An 18,081-nucleotide genomic window follows, 5' to 3' on the forward strand; every position below is an offset into this window, starting at 1 on the left:
GTGCTGGCCTCAGCCTGGGCTGAGTTTTGTTTTTGTTTGGCCTTTAAAAAAAATCCTTTTTTTTCCCCAACCAGGGGCATGGGGACAGGATGGAGGAGGAGGGAGATGAAGGTAAAAAATATTGACAGAGTGAAAAATATTGAATATTACTTCTGTTTCAAAGATAGAAATGTCTGGGGGTGGGATGCAGCTTGGTGAGTTCAGGTTGGACTGCGGTTGAAGTCTGGGATCAAGGTGGCAGCTTGGTCTTTATAAAGTCTCAAAGTACACCCTTCATGGGGCCATGGGGGCTGAGCCTGGGTATAAGAGAGCTCCCTCCTGTTTTAAAGACAGCTTTTTCTGAGGAGTTCAAGGAGCATTTAAAATAAGCCATCCAGGGATGATGGGAACAGACGGTGTCCTGTCCCACTCTACAGGAAACTGGAGGGGAATTATTCCAAGTTACTCAGAGCACTGGATGGGCTAGAGAATCAACGGATCTTTTCCAACACTGTCTTAGCTCCTGTCAAACTAAATCATCAGGGCAAGTGTGGGAGTATTTTATCTTCAAGCATATAGCCTATCCCCTCTCGGTATGAGTGAGGCTATTAGAGCATAGTCCCCATAGAGATGTCATCCTGGAAGCATCTTTATTACCGCAGATTAATATACAGTTGCGGGGATTAAAGACAGAAGTCCTCTCCTCAGCAGTCTTTAGAATCTTTCTGTCAGTAGATATGGGGACATTCAGAACAAGAGACCCTACCTGGCATTAATGTTTAATGCTCCCCTAATATACTTTAACCACTGAGACCATCCCAGGTTTGTTTAAATTTGGGGAAATAAACTCTGCTGTACCGTCAGCCTAGATAATAGGATGACTGCTGCAGAAACCACAGCAACAAGAGCAGACAGTGGTATAAAGAGAACAGGTTGGTGAGGGCCACTCAAACCGTGGAGTTGATGGACTAGGTGGGGTGACTTAGGGGCCAGTTTTGTACTTGGCTGCTGTTGCCAGTTTTGGCCACAGCAAATTGTCCAGACAGATATCAGGTGAAGGAAGACCTTGAGACAAGGCCAGAAAAGGTGCCAAAAGTATCTTAATTACTTATTTAGGTTTGATTAACTTTTCAGTGATGTGATTCTAGACCCAGAACACAGGGAGGACACAGCATCCAGGATCATTACTAATGAAGAGAAAGTAGAACTCGGAGGATATGTATATGCACATTAGAAGGGGATGGTAAAATAACCTGAGACCACTAGGTTGTAAGGAACCCTAGACTACATCCATTCCAACTTCTCTCTCTTCTGTAGAATAGAGAACTAGGGCTCTAAGAGGGAAGGGATTTGTCAGACGCATAGCAAATGGATAGAACCAGAAAGACAACCCAGCTCCCAACTCCTGGCCCAGAATTCTTCCTACTACTCAATACTTTCTATATAATAAGACCCTTTTTCCAAAACAAACAAACAAAACAAAACAAAACAAAACAATCATTTTATTCCAAACCCAAATAAATACAGTTATTTAGTGGAGTAGGTGATTTATTAAATCATGTCAAAATTGGGAGGTAGAATCTGTTTTGAAAATAGGAGTTTTTCATGGATAGTGGTGGAGTCTTAACCTGCATTGCCAGCAGTGGAAGTATCCAGATTGAGGAAGGTGAATCTCTCAACTTTGTACACTGGGCAGCAACTCCTAGGAAATTTGCATTTACCCTCTACCAACAGATTAGAGAGGTAAAGGCCCCAAGTGAGACAGAGATGGAAGGAGACTTGGAACCACATCACAGGTGGGGAAGAGCCATCAAAACTTATGAAAATATTTATTCTGGAGATGGTTTAGGGAATATGACCATGCTGTTCAAATATCTTCTTTTGTGTAAGCTTAAGATGTCAACCAGTTGGGAGAAGGCCACAGAGAGGCGGTAGAAAGAATTTTGGTACAGTCAAAATATGGCTGTTTAACATGGAACAAGCTGACCTAGCTCAGAGATATTTGCATAGTTGCCAGATTAATCCTGGGATGAGACTGAAGAGAAATTCAGAGGAGGTTACACTGAGTGGTTTTGGAGGTTCCACTCAACCTCGAGTCTCAGGCCTGTGAAATGTTTTTGAGATTATCTATGCTCCTAACACTCAGTGGCCCCACTGGGCTCATGGGAAACTCTGTTAGGAGGGAATGAGCCTGCACATTGGGGAGTAACTGGGGGGAAAGGGGGAAGAGGGAGTTTGGGTTTATTTTGGAAAACTTGTGCCAGCTGATTTCCATCTTCATTATTTTTCATCCTCATAAATATAACAGTCACCTTTCTTCAGACCAAGGAAAATGAGGCCTGAGGAGTTTATGTATCCTGCCCAGCTGGAATGAGTCAGTGGGCTGGGTTCAAAAGTCCGTTCTCCAAGACATTCATAAGCCTGAGCATGGCCAGTGAAATGTTATCAGAACAGCATCAGGCAGAGTCTTGGGGGGCTGATGATCCCAGGAACAGAGAAGTAGTAGCATCATTGTCTACAGACCCAGATTGTGGGACAGTCCTGAAAAGTCCCCCATTCAAGCTTCTATCACCCAGGGAACTTGGCATTTACTTAGGGTCTTCCCATTGTCTAGAATATCCTCCTTCTTTTCTTTCCGTGTTCAAAACTCAACACATTTTTTCTGGGCCAGCTCATGGTAGTGGAACTGGCCATGGCCAGTTACAGCCAGATACAGTGAGTAAAGCAGCTGTATAATAGAGGAAGATGGAGTGGGAGGTTTTCAGGAAGTCATCAATATTTGCCAGGATGGAAAATGTATCTTCCTTTACCCAGTACCTATTTACTGAGCACCTACTATGTCCTAGACACCGTGTGAGATATGGGGGATATAATGATAAGCAAAACAAGTCATGATCTCAATTTAGTGTGTAATGCTAGGAAATGAGACATTATTCAAGTGAATTCCCAAACAAACTTACAAACTGAGCAATATGAGAATACTATCAAGAGTACTATTTTAATCTGGTGTTGAGGGAGGGATCAGGGAAATCTTCCACTGAGGAAGTATCTCTGAGTTGAACTGTGAAGGATGAATAGGAGTTGCTAGATAAAAAGGTCTTATGCAGAGGGAATGACATGTACAAAGGCCCTGAGGCCCTTGCACCTGAGCAGAGTTAGACCAGTGTTGACAATCAGGTGTCCAGTAAAGTTCACTCGTCTCCTCCCTTGCCACCCTTCTTGGTCCTAAGCACTGTGCTCCCCTCCCCAAACCATGAGGCTTTAGGCTGGACTTCTCTGTTTTAGAGAGTTAACCCCACCTCAAGGTTCTCACCATCTATGGCTTATGTGAATTCTCTGATAATTAAGCCTTAAGAATTTTCCTTTACTCTGCCTGTCTGATGCATCTGACTTGGCTGATTGTTTCAGATTTGTGAAATGTCAAGCAGATAAGATAAGCTTTGTTAGCAGACATATGTGGATTTAATTTCTGGCTGTGTGACCTCTGATATGTTTCTTATCTATTCTGAGTCTTGTATTCTTGATCTACCCAATGGAAATAATGCTCTTGCAAGTTAGTTTTAAGGATTAGCTGTAACACTGCTAAGGTGTGTCTGTTTCGTTCACTGTGTATTTCCACCACCTGACACAATGCCTGGCACATAGTAGCCACTCAGGAAATTTTTACTGAATGCACAAGAGGCTCAGGCACTATGGACTGCATTCAGGTTTGACGGGTGAGTAGTTCGTTCGTTTTCTTTCTTTCTTTCTTTCTTTCTTTCTTTCTTTCTTTCTTTCTTTCTTTCTTTCTTTCTCTCTTTCTCTCTTTCTCTCTTTCTCTCTTTCTTTCTTCTTTCACCATTGTCATAATTTCCTATCACAGTGCAAGGGCAGGTTGTGTGCAAAGATGCCAAGGACAGGTTTATCATTCTGCTGTTACCCACTTTGACCAAAGAGGGCAGCCTTAAGCATTCTTTACTTCTGTATTTTCTTTAAAACAAGGCTGGCTTCCTTAAAAGGCTCTTGTATCTAATATCCAGCCATTCTTCCACACTCTCAACGTTAGCTACCTTTAATAACTGTCTTGGGGATTGAAGATCTATAGTCTGGCCTTCTTTTTCTTCATACCTGTTTCTGCCTGAGTGCCTACTACCTGGGTCCTGAGCCGGTGGGAATGTTCTGAGTAAGCCAGGCAGGGGAGCACCTGCTTTAAATGGGAACCCCTGTGCTGGGTCCACCTGGTGTCCACAGTCTTCCTGGCTGAAGTTAGGGAAGTTAAAGAGAGAAAGAGGAAGCCTGGACTGTTTTAAAAGCTACCCAAAGGGTTATTATAAATGTACCACATTCTTTTTGGCATCTGTGCTACATAATCCCCCGAGACAGAGAGGGGAGCAGACGTTGCTTCTTACTGAAACCACAACAAAGTCTCTTATCCATCCTCACTGCATTTTGGGAACAGATTCACTGCCTGTCTGCAAAGACACATCTGCAGGTCTGCTGTACAAACGAGGGAGGTCCCTTTGCTTCACAGTTCCTTGGCTTTCCTACTCCTGGACCTCTCCTGGAGTCTCTCTGCTCTCCTAGCAAACAAAATCCCAATTAGCAGAAAAATAAAATACTATAGACACCTCTTGAGATGTTGCCAACCATTCTGGTCTCACAGAAATGACCTGACCTGAAAGCTCTAAGTTCCGAGAACCATTCTTCGGCACGGTATTTTTCTGGGCACTGCTTCAAAGAGGCCATGGTTGAAGACCAGGCTGCTATTCTGGTGGCCTCTTGTTTGGGATAAAGTTTCCCATGGGCCCCTGGGGAGGGCTGGAGCACTCAGCAGGGGGGTATTCTGGGCACCCCTGACCTGTGTGCCTGCACAACAGTGAGCAGGTCAGTGACTCTGAACCAAGTAGGGTAGAGCTTTCTAGAGATCAGCAGGCTTCCTAGGCTCTGGCACATACTGAACTGAGCCAGCCAAAGCACCCGAGGTAAGACCACTGGGAGAAAATGAAGGGACTTGGAGGAAGGTGTTGGGGGAGACATGGATTCCTTAAATCTTAACTTTGGAGATCAGAAACAGGATGTGAACTGGAATGGGACCATTAATGGGTCTAATGTAAATTCCTGAAACATGTTTCTAGGGGTTTCTTGAGGCTTTGGGGCCCTCCTATCAGCTGACCATTCAGGCACACATTGGGCACATATTAACATAAGGGTCGTTGGCCAGGTTGAAGTGATTTCTCTATCACTGCCCACCTGAGAAATGACATGTGTTGGAGCAAGACCCAGCCTATACAAAGTTGGGCATTCCTGCCTACCTCTTGGCTTCCACCATCCCCTTGTCACACACATTGCTTTCTATTATTCTGATAGGCTAGGCTCTCTAGCCTCTCGGCCTTCACCTCTGCTCCCTCCTCCACCTGAAGGCCTTTTAATCCTCTTCACTTGAGCTGACCCCTGCTGATTTCTCAGATCTCAGCAAGGCAGAATGTCTCCCACCTACATGCATCCATAGCACCACCAGGTCTTACCTAGGGAATAAGGACCATCTTAGAAGGGAGATGGTGTTACTGTGCTCTAGGTTTCTAAACGGCTAATAAGGCAACTACCCCAAAGTGTTCACCAAGTATGGTCAGAATGGCTGAGACTTTTGCTCTGCAGAGGGTGACCAGGAGGAGAATGCCAATACCCCAAAGTACAGAAATTGCCTAGCTTGGCTAAGTGTGTCTGATACATGCTCCTGTGGCTTTTATCTTTTTGTCTCAGGATATAAATAACCTTCGTGAAGGTAGGACCTTGTTTACCTGCTGACTGCTGCATCCCCAAGGCATAGCAGAAGATCCAAAGCATGTAGTCGAACACTTCTGAAGTAATAGTGAATAAGTGATTTAATTCCAACTCATGTTAGAAGGAGAAGGATGAGGAGGAGAAGGGAAGGGAGGAGGAAGGAAGAGAAGGAGGAGGAGGAAAGTGGGGAGGGAGGAGGAGAAAGGAGGCATGGGAGGGAGGAGGAGAAAGGAGACATAGGAGGGAGGGGGAGGGAAGAGGAGGAGGAGGGAGAAGGAGGAGGAAAAAAGAGGAGGAGAAGGAGAGGTAGGAAGGAGGAAGAGGGAGGAGGAGGAGGAGAGAAGGGAGGAGGAGAAAAGAGGAGGAGGGAGGGGAGAGGACTAAGGTGGAGGAGGGGGGAGGAGAACAGAGAAGGATGAGGAGGAGGAGAGGAGGAGGGAGGAGAATAAGGAGGTGGCACCACTGACCTTTCTGATGCTAAACCTTGGGTTTCTCATCTGAAGTTTGGTTGCTGTCCCCGCACAGGCATTTGTTAACTGAGGCCTCTTGTAATTGGACCCCGTGACTCCCCTCTTTTTAGATATGAATCTTCAGCATTTGGATATTAGGGTCCCATTCTAGCTTCTCAGGTCACACTTATACCTGCCTCCCTCTCTTCTTTTCTGGGTGACGTTTAGGAGCTCAGACTCCTGACCCGCACTCCAATAGCTTGAACCCAAATCCATCTCTGTCTCCTTTTATTGTATTACCTTTCATTCCCTCCTGTAGCCTCATTCTTCATTCAACAAACACTTGGGGAAGCCTTGCCATATTCTAGGCGCCTTGTCAGGTGCTAGAATCAGATGCAGGCCTATTATCTAACAATTCAGGCTAATGAGTGCCAAGCAACTGACCATTAAGGTAGAATATCTTTGGGAAAAAAGGAAGCCAAGCAGACTGGAGGGATTTAGTGTGGTCTAAGGTGGGCAGAAGTCTTACTGGAGGAGGTGGCATTTCAGGTAGGTAGGTCTTGTAGGGAAACAGACGTGTAGGCAGATGACTGGGGAGAAAGTCATTCTCACTGAGACAATGGGCATCACAGGGCAGGTCAGTGTAGTGGGGCAGGGAGCAGGGAAGCTATAAGGGGTGCTGGAGGCTTTGCAGTGGCAGGACTTTTGCGATGAGGTTCAAACCCCAGAGACCCCTTTATACACCACTGTGCTATTCAAAATAATCCTGTTATGTTGCAAAACCAAGGGAGGCTTGGGGGTCTGTGGGTAGGGTTGTCGCTCCCATATGTTACTGAGAGAATGGGGGGGGGTTTCTGGGGAAGGATCTCCCTTCCCACTTTCTGTACTTTGGGGTACTGACATCCCCCTCTGGCCACCCTTTGCAGGACAAAACCTTCAGCAATTCTAAGGCTTTGGTAAACCCTTTGGGGGCAGTCACCTTACTAGCCTTTTAGAAACCCAGATCATAGGAACAGTACCTCCCTTCTCAGATGGTCCTCACCACCCCCAAGTAAGTCAGCCCTGAATCCTAGGACTTTAACCCTGTTCTGGGTCAAATGATCTGTACCTTTCTCCCAAACTGGCCGTGGCTACAGGAAGAAATTGAGGGTGGCTGACTTTGAAAGAGGTTACACTGCAAATGAAATGTATTAATGCCAAGTCGAGACATATACCTAGGTGGTGACTCTTAAATTTTGTCTTTTAATAGTTTAAAATCGAGATTGCCACTTAAAACATGAAAGCTGGAGTAAGACACAGATTTTGCTTGTGTTCCTTTTGGATAATCTCAAAGTACCAGGCAACTTGACCTTTCTGGACCTGTGTTCCCTTTGCTTGCCTCTCTGGGCCCCTTCATTTGATATACATACAACTGACATCAGCTGAGGCCCCAACATGTTTCCCGGACTGCTCAGGCAGAAACCCACACTGCTTCCAAGGTGAGGAGAGCTAGGAGCCCACACTTGCCCCCTCCCCCCGCAGACCCCTGTTTGCCAGGAGGCCCTCCCAGGACAGCCTTGCTTCGAGGACCCTAGAACACAAGGCAGGCACTGAGAAAAGAGGCTCTGTGCAGAGAGGTTTTAATATCCTCCTGCTTTTAATAGCTTTCCCTGAGATGGAAACTTGGGTTGAAATGATTTGCAGCTCTCCAGATTTTTCTGAGAGTGTGTGTGTATTTGGGTTTATTTTTAGCCACAGGGGTTCATTCCGTGCCAAAAAAACCTGCTTAAATAAAACCAAGATTAATATTTTTACTTAACGGAAAGAGTTAGTCAGGACAGGCTTTGAACTAGAGACTCCCTATCTTGATTTGGGAGTGCATCTTAACTGTCTGGTCCTGGCTTTGACACCAACAAGCAAAGGCCTTTGAAACTGACAGAGAGAAGTGCCCTCAGGGGACCAGGGTAGGATGCCAGAAGAGCCTATTGTGAGACTTCTCCAAGGGGCACTCTTCCTCACAGGGGCTGCCCCTCCCTGCTCCCCTCCTGTTCTTCAGGGCCATCTTCCTGGAAAGGTGGGTGAGTCGGTCCTGGCTCTGCTCAGAGCCTGGCTGGGATTCTGCCTCACTCCCAACTCCTTCCTTAGACCCTCCCCATCAGATCTGGTCCAGGCTTCTGCTTCCTCTGGATTCAGATAAAGCAAACGGAGTCTTTGCTTGGGGATGGGCTAAGGCCTAGATCCGCTGTCTAGGAGCTCCAGCTGCCCCTCCCCTTGAACAGACCTCACCCCTCTTTGTGCGATGCCAGCTCTTTGCTCTTGCTCATACTGCTGTGTTTGCTCTGCTTGAATACCATTTACCTGCTTCCTTGCCTCTGAATTCCCCAGGGCCTCATTTATCTCCTTGTCCCTGTGAGCCTAGCACAGTACTCCATAAATGATTGTTGAACAGATGTTTATCTGGCCCTATAACCTGAGAACTGTTATTAACCCCTTCTGATGGAATAAGGTTCAGAAAGACTTGGTCATAGGCCAAAGCTTACCCAAAGGAGTCATTTATCTTTTTTTTTTTTAAATCACCCTTCATGTATGTGGCCCTTTAGCTTCATACATTCAGCAGATATATAGTAGGGACTTGTTATATGCCGGGCTCTCCCTGGTTGCTCAGGCTATAGTAGTTAGTAAAGCAAAGAACCCTCCCTCTCATGAGGCTTGCATTCTAGTGAACAGCACATGGATACGGACTATGTCAGCTGGTGGCCAGTGCTATGGAGCACAGAGACGCTGGCCAAGGGTGACAGGGAATGCATGAGGAAAGATTATGGGGGATCATGGAGGCCCCCTGACCAGGTGACAATTGAAGTAGGTGAAGGAGTGAGCCATGTGGCTTTGGAAGGAAGAGTGTTCCAGCAGGGGGAACTGCAAGGGCAGAGGCCCTGAGGTGGTGTTTGGGGAGGTGCACAAGGAGTAGGGGGCTGGGGCCAGAGTGGAGCAGGTTGCCATTTCCAAAGATAAGAAAGGTAACGGGACCACAGGTGAGTGAGGGGCATTTTCAGGAGCTCAGTTTTGGATGGATTGAGTTGGAAATGTCCTATTAGACCTCCACGTATAAGGGGATACTAAATGTAGACTTATGTTGTGGGGGCTCTGGGTTGGATGATGCATAAATGGGAGCTGCTAGTGGTACAGAGGTACAAAGCCATGAGCTGGGTGGAAGTGAGAGGAGGATGAGGAACCCACAACTGCCCAGACTGAACACGTGGAGGTCACCAGTGACCTCGACGAGAGCTGCTTTGGTGAAGAGAAAGAGGGAGCTTAGGTGATGGCAAGAACCCTTCCAGGTTGGTAATCATCACCCTGACCTAGAAGCCAGGATGGGAAGTGACTTGCCCAGTGTTACACAGTGACAGAGCCCTGACTGTATCCAGGTCCACATGTTCCAGGCCTGCTCATTCCAGGTTTTGTTGATCTGAACTTTCAGCCTCCAAGTCTTTAGAGAGAGGCTTTTGGGGTTTGGGTGTGGTGACACAGGGGCTGGAAACCAGAAGGATCTGAGTAGGGTAGGCCTTCAGGTTCTGCCCTCCACCCTTCATTCCGTAGGCCCTTTCCTCAAACCTGGACATCAACGAAGTATCCCCAAAGAGGCAGCAGATAATTGTGAAGAACTCTGGCAAGGGTCATTGGAGGTAGATACCAAAGATTGTCAGGGGGATGAGGAAACGCTGGATCAGGTCTCTTGCTGTCTTCCTCTGATTAGTACATTTCAGAACCTTCAAGTAATCACCATCAGCAACATAACAGTATATCATCTGTTTAGCTTCAGGGTTACAAAGTGCCTTTTTACATATACATTGTCTCATCTAATTAATCAGTCTAATTAACCTCAGACCCATAGTGTTGTGAGAAACCTCAGGGATCATCAGGATTTGTGGTTTCTAAGTTATTTTATTTTCTTCTTTAAAAGCCTTGCTGGAAAGCACATGATGATATTCTGTTCTACTACTGATGGTGATTACTTGTAGATTCTTATTACCAATCTGAGGGCACATGTGTGAGTGATTGGGAGAGAGTGGTGGGGTGATCAAAGGGATGGGGGTCACTGGGGGCTTATCAGGGGTCCTTCCTCCTAGGGACAAATCCACCTCTCTGATCCTTACCAGAGCAGACAGTTGGGGGTGGGGAGGTGCAGAAAATTATGAAATGTTTTGCAATCAGTACAAATCCCATGAAAAGGCTTTAGGCAGTCCACTTTCTTGGGGGACCCACCAATTTTTGTTCTGCTGGGATGCAAAACCACCCTCAGGGTACCTGATCTTATTCTTCATAGTTGGAAAACAGGACAACAATAGCCATCTTATAGAGTTATCTTAAGAATAGAGCAAGATAGCATGCATGGGGGTGCCTGGGTGGCTCAGTGGTTAAAGCCTCTGCCTTCGGCTCAGGTCATGATCTCAGGGTCCTGGGATCAAGTCCTGCATCAGGCTCTCTGCTCAGCAGGGAGCCTGCCTCCTCCTCCTGTCTCTCTCTGCCTGCCTCTCTGTCTACTTGTGATCTGTCTGTCAAAAAAAAAAAAAAAAAAAAAGATAGCATGCATGCATGCTTGGCACATGGGAGGGGCTTAATGAATAGTAGTTATTGTTATGAGTGTGTTCTAGTCCCTCCCTCTCCCCTAGACTTAGAGACATGATGTAATGAAATGCAGAGAGCTGATGGTTAATGAATGGCTGGGCAGCTGCTGGTGCAAGGAAGGCTGGCTCTGCCTTCTTTGGATAGGCTAAAATTCAGGATCTCCATGGGGCACAAGACCAGAGAATTGCCTAATGGGCTGAGCCAGATGGGCTGTGGGCCTGCCTTGCTGTGGGTTTCTTGCTTATTGTCTTTGTCATGAGCTCTTGGCCTCAGAAAGGCCCGTGTGGATGGCAACCAGGAAATGAACATCAAGTGACTATCAGACACTTCCAGACCCCTCTTTTCTTCTAAGTCCAAGTCGAAAGACTGGTAAGCCCATAGTCTAGGCCTTTATGCTTACCTAGATCCTGCCTGGTAGGGTCCTATCAGAAGAACATTCCCCTTCCTAGGGTTAACTCTAACAGTGACTTCTGCTTTTGGAGAAATTCATCCTACCTGCTGGTCAGGTGTGCCTTACCTACCCTCGCTGTCCTCCTAAAAACCATACCTCAAGTCAGCAAAGTCATTCTATAGGGCCTTCAGAGAGACAGGAATGGGAGCAGAGTGTGTGTGTGTGTGTGTGGGTGAGGGGCACTTGTGTGTGTGTGTGTGTGTGTGTGTGTGTGTGTGTGTGGTAGTGAAAGTATCTCACTTATTTGATGGCTAAATCAACTCCTTTACCATGGGGAGGATCTATAGTGCTGTCAACAGGATCCCAAGATCTAAGATGGGCAGAATCCATGGTCTTAAGTTGGTATACATTAATTCATTTAAGGGATCCTTGATCTAAAATCCAGCCAAACTTTGCCTTCCAACCTGCTAGCAGAAAAGTCCAACCATCAGATCAGGGTAAAAAGGTCTGGACGTGATTGAAGGTAGTTGTATGGGAGGTGGAAGGAGAGGGTAAGAGGCAGGGGCTTTCTCGTGGGCATCTTGTCCCCCTCTGAATATGCTGACAAAGAGCAGATGTACAACTTCTGGACACAGCAGTAAGCTGCACTGGAAGCTGAATCTTGTTTGCCGCTGGAATTGTTTTTTGTTCAAAAGTTGTGCTGCTTGTGGTCTACATTACTATGGATGGAGGTGGGGGCAGGCAGCACACAATTATATTTCTGGAAGGGATGTGCCTTGCTTCTCTTGTTTTTGTAAGCTCTTTCTAGCCCTCCTCACAAAAATTATTTAAAGAAAGAGAATTATATAGAAATATACCTTTACATCTGGATCCTCAGGTGTATGATATATTTAAGAGGGCCCTACATTTATATTTACAGGTCTATGTGCCAATTATATAAGCACACATAGCCTGGTCAGTTTCTTCTTACAGACTTTTAAGTTAAAATACTGTTTATTCTGTTTTCCTTTGACCTCCATATCCCTGGAAGCGCAGCTTCCTTTCCCGGGGCATAAGAGGCTCCAAAACTGAGATTCAGGCTGTTCGTCATTGCCCCTTTCTCCGACTGGTGCTTTCAGACACCTTGGAGGTTAGCCCTCTAGCCATGAACTTTTAAACTTTGTCTTCCCACTAGACTGTCTCTGTGGAGGTAGGAAATGGGACTTCTATTTCTCATCATCACGCCCACCAGCACACCAACCCAGCTCACTCCTATGTTGGCTTAGCTGCCGGGGGACACTGGGAAGACAGTGTGGGGCCACATTCCAGCAGGAAGGAAAATAAAGAAAACCTTTGTCTAGCCCAGCTCATCTGTAAAGCTGGCTTCTAGCCACTACACCAAGGTGGCGGGAACAGCCCCCAAGCTGCCAGCTCTAAGTTTGGAAAGTGTCTTCTGTTGTTGTTGGAGAACCATGACCTTCCATACCTCCGCTGTCTACTGTGGCCCCGAGGCCAGAGAATGCTCAGGAGCACCCTTAGTGCCAAACAAGAAAGTACAAAATAGCACACATTTGCATTGCAGAGGAGAAACCGAAGCAAATAAAGACATATTAATTCAGACCTAATGGGCAGATTTGAGGTTGGCTGGTGTTTTTACTTTGGAAGAACTTTGTGAATCTCTTTGGGAGAGGAGAATATTACTTAATTTTAGTTCAGTGTAGTGCAGTTTTGTTTTTATAAAAAAAACAAAAAACAAAAAACTGGTGTGGCCTCCATGCTGGGCCTTCCCTGCCAGCTTTTCTGGACCATAACCGTGTGATCGAGTTTGGTTCTGGTAGGCTGCTCTTGGATTACATGTGGGTGATGAGATAGGGCAGGTCCCTGTGATGAGGTGGGTGCTCCAGACTTAAAAACACCTTGTATGTTTGTTTTGACCAGTTTATGTGTGTTCCCTTACCTCTTCCTGAAATTCTGCATGGCCAGATATTTTGAGGACTTTGCCTTTCTTCCCATCCCAGAGAGAACCCCCAGGCCTTAGTTTATGGTATATGTTAGAAGATAATGATACTCAGGCAAGTAACAATAGAGGTCACTGGTAGGGGTGTTATTCTAACAGCAGTGACAGCAAATGCACCATTGTCAGTGTCTACATGTAACCCTCACAGCATGAGGTTTATGAGAAACTGCTGTAGATTAGGAAATGAAGACAAGAAGGGCTTAATGACCTCCCTAAGGTCATGCGGCACCACTGCTGGGATTGAACCCAGGCGTCAGGCTCCAGAGCCCTGGCTCTTCCATGCTCTGCCATGTTGCTGCTCCACTAGAATTAGGACATCGCTTGTAAGCCACGTGATGGGCATTGGGCCAAGACAATCAGAAAGATTTAGGAGAAAGGAGGTCGGGGCCACAGGGGTTTGCTGAGGCCGCATGGTAGTGGTGGAACGAAACACAAATGTGGCTTCCTGACTACAGAAACTGACTCCCTTTTCACCGAACAATTCTCAGATGAAAAGGTTCCAAGCTCAGGCCATTTCAGGGTAAGGAAGGAATTGGCTAGCTGTGTGTGCAGAAGCTTCCAGAAGTACCTAGCTTTATGGGAGAGGTCTGCTTATGACATGTTATGTCTAAATGAAGTCAAGCCATTTTTGAGCCAGGGAAGGATAGAAGTTGCTATTTAAAGAAATCCCGTTTGCAATTTCTTCCCTCCTAAGGCAAAGACTCACTTGCTAGTTTACCTTCTGTGTTAATGAAGCGGCAGAGGATGGAGCCAAATCAGTTCAGGAAGAATCAATAGTAAAGTCCTGGCAGATATGCTCTCGGCCCAACAGTTAAGCTGTTACAACCTGACTGTGGGAGTTGCTGTAGAGGAAATAGTCCCTAGGCCTCTGGGAGGCTGGCTCCCTGCCAAGGATGCTGCTACAAAGTTAGACAAAGAGGTGGAGGCAGAATCTTGAGGGAGCTTTGCCTGGAATCTTGCCAAACTCTCGTTTTTGTAGCGGACTTGGAAACAGCCACTTGCCTCCTCCCGATCTGAGCTGTGACTGCTAAATTGCTAACTTCGCCAATGGGCTCTGTGTTTTACCCTCCCTGGCAAGAAGTTCTGGAGGGGCTGTTGGTTCATCTGGGTCTTGACTTCATGTCTGATAGGAAGAGTAGGGTCCCAACTTGTTTGGAGAGGAACAGGACAGAATCCAGCTGGGATGGCGGAGATTGTGTCCTAATAAAGGTTGTTTTGTTTTGTTTTTAGAGATTAGAGTCAATGAATTGGGAAATGTGGTGGGACATCCAAAATGGGGAAGGATAACAGGGATAACAGAGCCACCAGAATGGGCAGGGGTGTGTGTGTGTGTGTGTGTGTGTGTGTGTGTGTGTGTGTGTGTGTGTGTAGGGTATTCTGTTCAACAGGCATTTATTCAGGACCTACTCTTTAGGAGCTAAGTATAACTGGAGGTAAAAAAAAAAAAAAAAGAGTGACAGGATCTTAGAACTGGAAGAGTTCAATGTGTGACTCAAAGCATGGCTGCTATACTTGCAAAATCCATTCCATTTTGGGGAAGGTCCTAGCCTGAGAGCTTCCAGAACCCCTTGATGGAGACTCTCTCTATCCCTATGGCAGCCCCTCCCCGTTTCTTGCCAGTTTTTGTTATTAGATGCCTTTTTTGGGGGGGGGGGGTTGAGCCAATGAACACAAGTTATCTGCAGTTTCTGAATCGTCTTTAAGATCTGTCCATTACTCTTCCATGTGCGAGCTCTATAAATATCTGAAGACAGTTACTGGGTGCTTCCTTTTCACGTAAAATACAAAAAGAATGCACAGCCTCTTATAATCTCTAAGTAAATCCCTCCCTTCTCTGTGTTTTTACTGCAGGTAGTAAATGCCTATCTTCCAGCCTTCCTCAAGTTGGGTCTGTCTAATACTTTTCCTGTTCATAGTCCATTGGTATTTACTGAGCAACTCCTTTCTGCCAAACGTTGTACTAAGAAATTTCAGAAGATCTTTTCTTTAATCTTCATTCCAATTCTTTGATATAGGTAGTTATACCCTCTTTACAGAGGAGAAAATTGAGGTTCAGAAGAGCAAGTGGCTTCACTTCTCTGTCAGTTTCCTTGTCTGTATTATGTGGATGGTGATACTGCCCATGTAAGCTGTCTTGAGGAGTAAATACATGAGATGTACTACTGCACAGAGTTGGCATGTGACAGATGGGAGCGAATTTTAATGGCAGCAATCCTTCTATCGTCAGCGCATGCAATTTTTGGTGATGATGATGATGATGATATGATGATATCAATAATGTTTATGTAACATATACCGTGTGGGAGATACGGTGCTGAATTTCACATGCGTTATCTTACCTAATCCTTTCAGTTCAGGAGATTGGTACCATTATTATCCTGGCTTTACACAGGAGAAAATGGGAGGCCAGAAGCAAAATTCCTTGCCCACAGTCATAATAGCTATACAGAGTAGAGCTCTGTTGATTCCTGAGCTCCTACTTCCAACTGCTCCCTCCTCCACTACATCCTAATTGAGCTATGCTTTACTGCATACTTTGCCATCTAAGTGCTGGGAACCAAGGGCCCCATCAGAATGCAGACCAGCTATGGAGAGGCGCTGGGATGCTTTGCAATCCTGCAGGCCCATCAGGACTCAGTGAATGTATGCATGCAAAGGAGAGCCCCACATGAGGTAGCATTCAGGAAGAGGTCCTGGTGGAAAGACAATAGTTCTGGGAGACCAGGCAATTGCCAGATGGACAATGGAGGATGGCAATAGGCTCTAACAAAAGCAGTAGATTTGGGATTATGGTAAACCCACAGAGTCAAGAAACTCCTCCAGGGGTGAATGCAGCCTAGGAATTTCCAGGGTTGGCAACTGTGAACATTTGGGATAATTAAGTTGAATGATGACTGCCTTCATTCCTCCATTCCTCTCCCCACCCCCGCCCCCAACCACTGTCTCTCATCTGAATTCTTACTTTTATAAACACAATCATCTATTCAAGTTGGCCCAGAGATAAGAAGGCAATTCCAGGTACTCAACCTGAGATGTGATCCCTGATGTGGTTCAAGTCTTCCTAACCTCTTTCCTGTCTGTATCTTGCCTTTTTCTGCAGTGATCCGGGCCAAGGTGGTAGGGAAGAAGCTGGTGAAGGAGGGGCCTTTTGGCACGCTGGTCTACACCATCAAGCAGATGAAGGTGAGTGACAGAATCCAGCTCCAGGAGAGCTCTTGGGTTTTTGGCAGCAGAGTCCTAGCTAGGGGAGGCTAGGTGGGTGTGCATAACCCTCCCCACTGCGGGAGAGGGCATTGCTGAGGCAGAAGAAATGATGGCAGGAAGTTGGGGGGGGAAGGTGGCTGCTTCACCCTAGAGCCAGTGCAAGTGGAGTCCCTCAAAACCATTGTTAAGAGGCTCAATTCTGGAACCAGATGGCAGACAGCCTTGTTCCCTGGCAACTGCGAGACCCTGGCCAAGTCACTGTCCCTCTCTGGGTGTCAGTCTTCCCATCTGTAAAATGAGGGGATGTAGGACTAGTTTGTCTTACAGGCTCTTCTTCTGAGCTCTCAGTTTTGAGTTTCAAGAGTGCCTACTGGTCTCATGCAGTTGCCGAGGTTACCATTTACATTTAACTCTCGATCTCTACACTGAACTTTGGCCGATCACAGGAAGCGTATCCTGGAGTAGGAACTGCATCCTCTTTCCCTGTTTTCCCAGAGCTTGCCTCCCAGCTGCTTAGCGCCGTTTACTAACATATTCATATTACTGAACTTATTCCTGAGCCTATTAACATTATGAAGCACACTAAGGAAGTCCACCTTACCAAAAAGAACATCAGATTTGAAACCTGCAGAACCTGCTTCCTTATCTCAGCTCAATTCCCAGTTGAGCCTGCTTACCCTGGAATCCCCCCTTTCCTGGACCTCCGTTTTGCCACCTGTTAACAGTGCAGGGTTGGGCGTAGTGCCCCTAAGAGCCCTTCCAGCTCAGGCATTTCAGGATTCTAAGTGCCCTGGGACATGAGTGGTGTTACTTCTAAGCAAAGCTGCTCTGGGTGCTTGAAAGAGGTACTTGTCTTAGCACAGAGGACTCACTCTGGTACTCACTCACCCTGAATGGCTCAGCAGCTGCTCCATCACCCCACATTTGTAAGCACCCCCCCTATGTTTAGTACCCTGTGCCAGGAGCATGGAGGCCACGAGGAAGATGGGGTTCCTGTGTTAAGGAAGTATAGTCAGGTCAGGAGAGAAGACCCAAGACACATGTGCATGACTACTCAGAAGTTCAATATGGGGTATGCTCAGGTCCAAGTGGACTGCAAGTCCTTTTACTCACTGCCCATATTTGCATCCCCAGAAACTAGAGCAGGACTTGGCTCACTACTAGGACTTGGTGGATGTTTATCCATCTAATGGAGAAATGATGTTGAGACCCTACTGGCCTGAAAACTCCCCAGAGGAGACAAGGCTTGACACCCAGGTACCACCCACAGCCCATGGGTGGTACCCAACCATCCTGGAGGCAGACTTCCAGGCCTCATTATTCCTGCATCCTGAGGCCTCAGGTTTGATGTACTACATTTGTGGAACCTGTTGCTTTGGATTCAACTTTGGAAACTCCCACAGCCTTCTGGTTATGTAATGTCCAGAGTCAGCCCTGGCTAGGCGCCCTTGGCTGCCAGCCTGGTCATGGGACCAGCTTATGTCTTCAGACAGCCATGGGGAGAGAAGAGTGTGGAGGGGAGAACCAAGAAGATCAACAACAACCAAAGAAACCCCCACTGTATGCGCCCCCCCTCGCAGCCAGCAAGGAAAAATGCCGAAGCATGTTAGACAAAGCAGGGGTTCAGGCAACACTCCCTTCCCACTCTGGGACAACTCATCACATTATGGACACTCTGGCCAGCAGATCTGAGGAAA

At 46.6% G+C, this 18,081-nt stretch overlaps 2 protein-coding genes across 2 annotated transcripts in view; one reads left to right on the forward strand and one right to left on the reverse strand.

The window, feature by feature from the left end:
- Nucleotides 1-18,081, reverse strand: part of SYN3 (synapsin III) — a 459,720-nt gene that overhangs the window by 273,096 nt on the left and 168,543 nt on the right.
- TIMP3 (TIMP metallopeptidase inhibitor 3) overlaps nt 1-18,081 on the forward strand; it is a 57,697-nt gene that overhangs the window by 27,892 nt on the left and 11,724 nt on the right. Inside the window, exon 2 of the mRNA XM_047742765.1 lies at nt 16,281-16,363. Within this exon, the coding sequence (XP_047598721.1) occupies nt 16,281-16,363 (83 nt within the window). The remainder of the gene's footprint in view (nt 1-16,280; nt 16,364-18,081) is intronic.

The sequence above is a fragment of the Lutra lutra genome, chromosome 8, assembly GCF_902655055.1.
Source record: "Lutra lutra chromosome 8, mLutLut1.2, whole genome shotgun sequence".
Classification (NCBI taxonomy): Eukaryota; Metazoa; Chordata; class Mammalia; order Carnivora; family Mustelidae; genus Lutra; species Lutra lutra.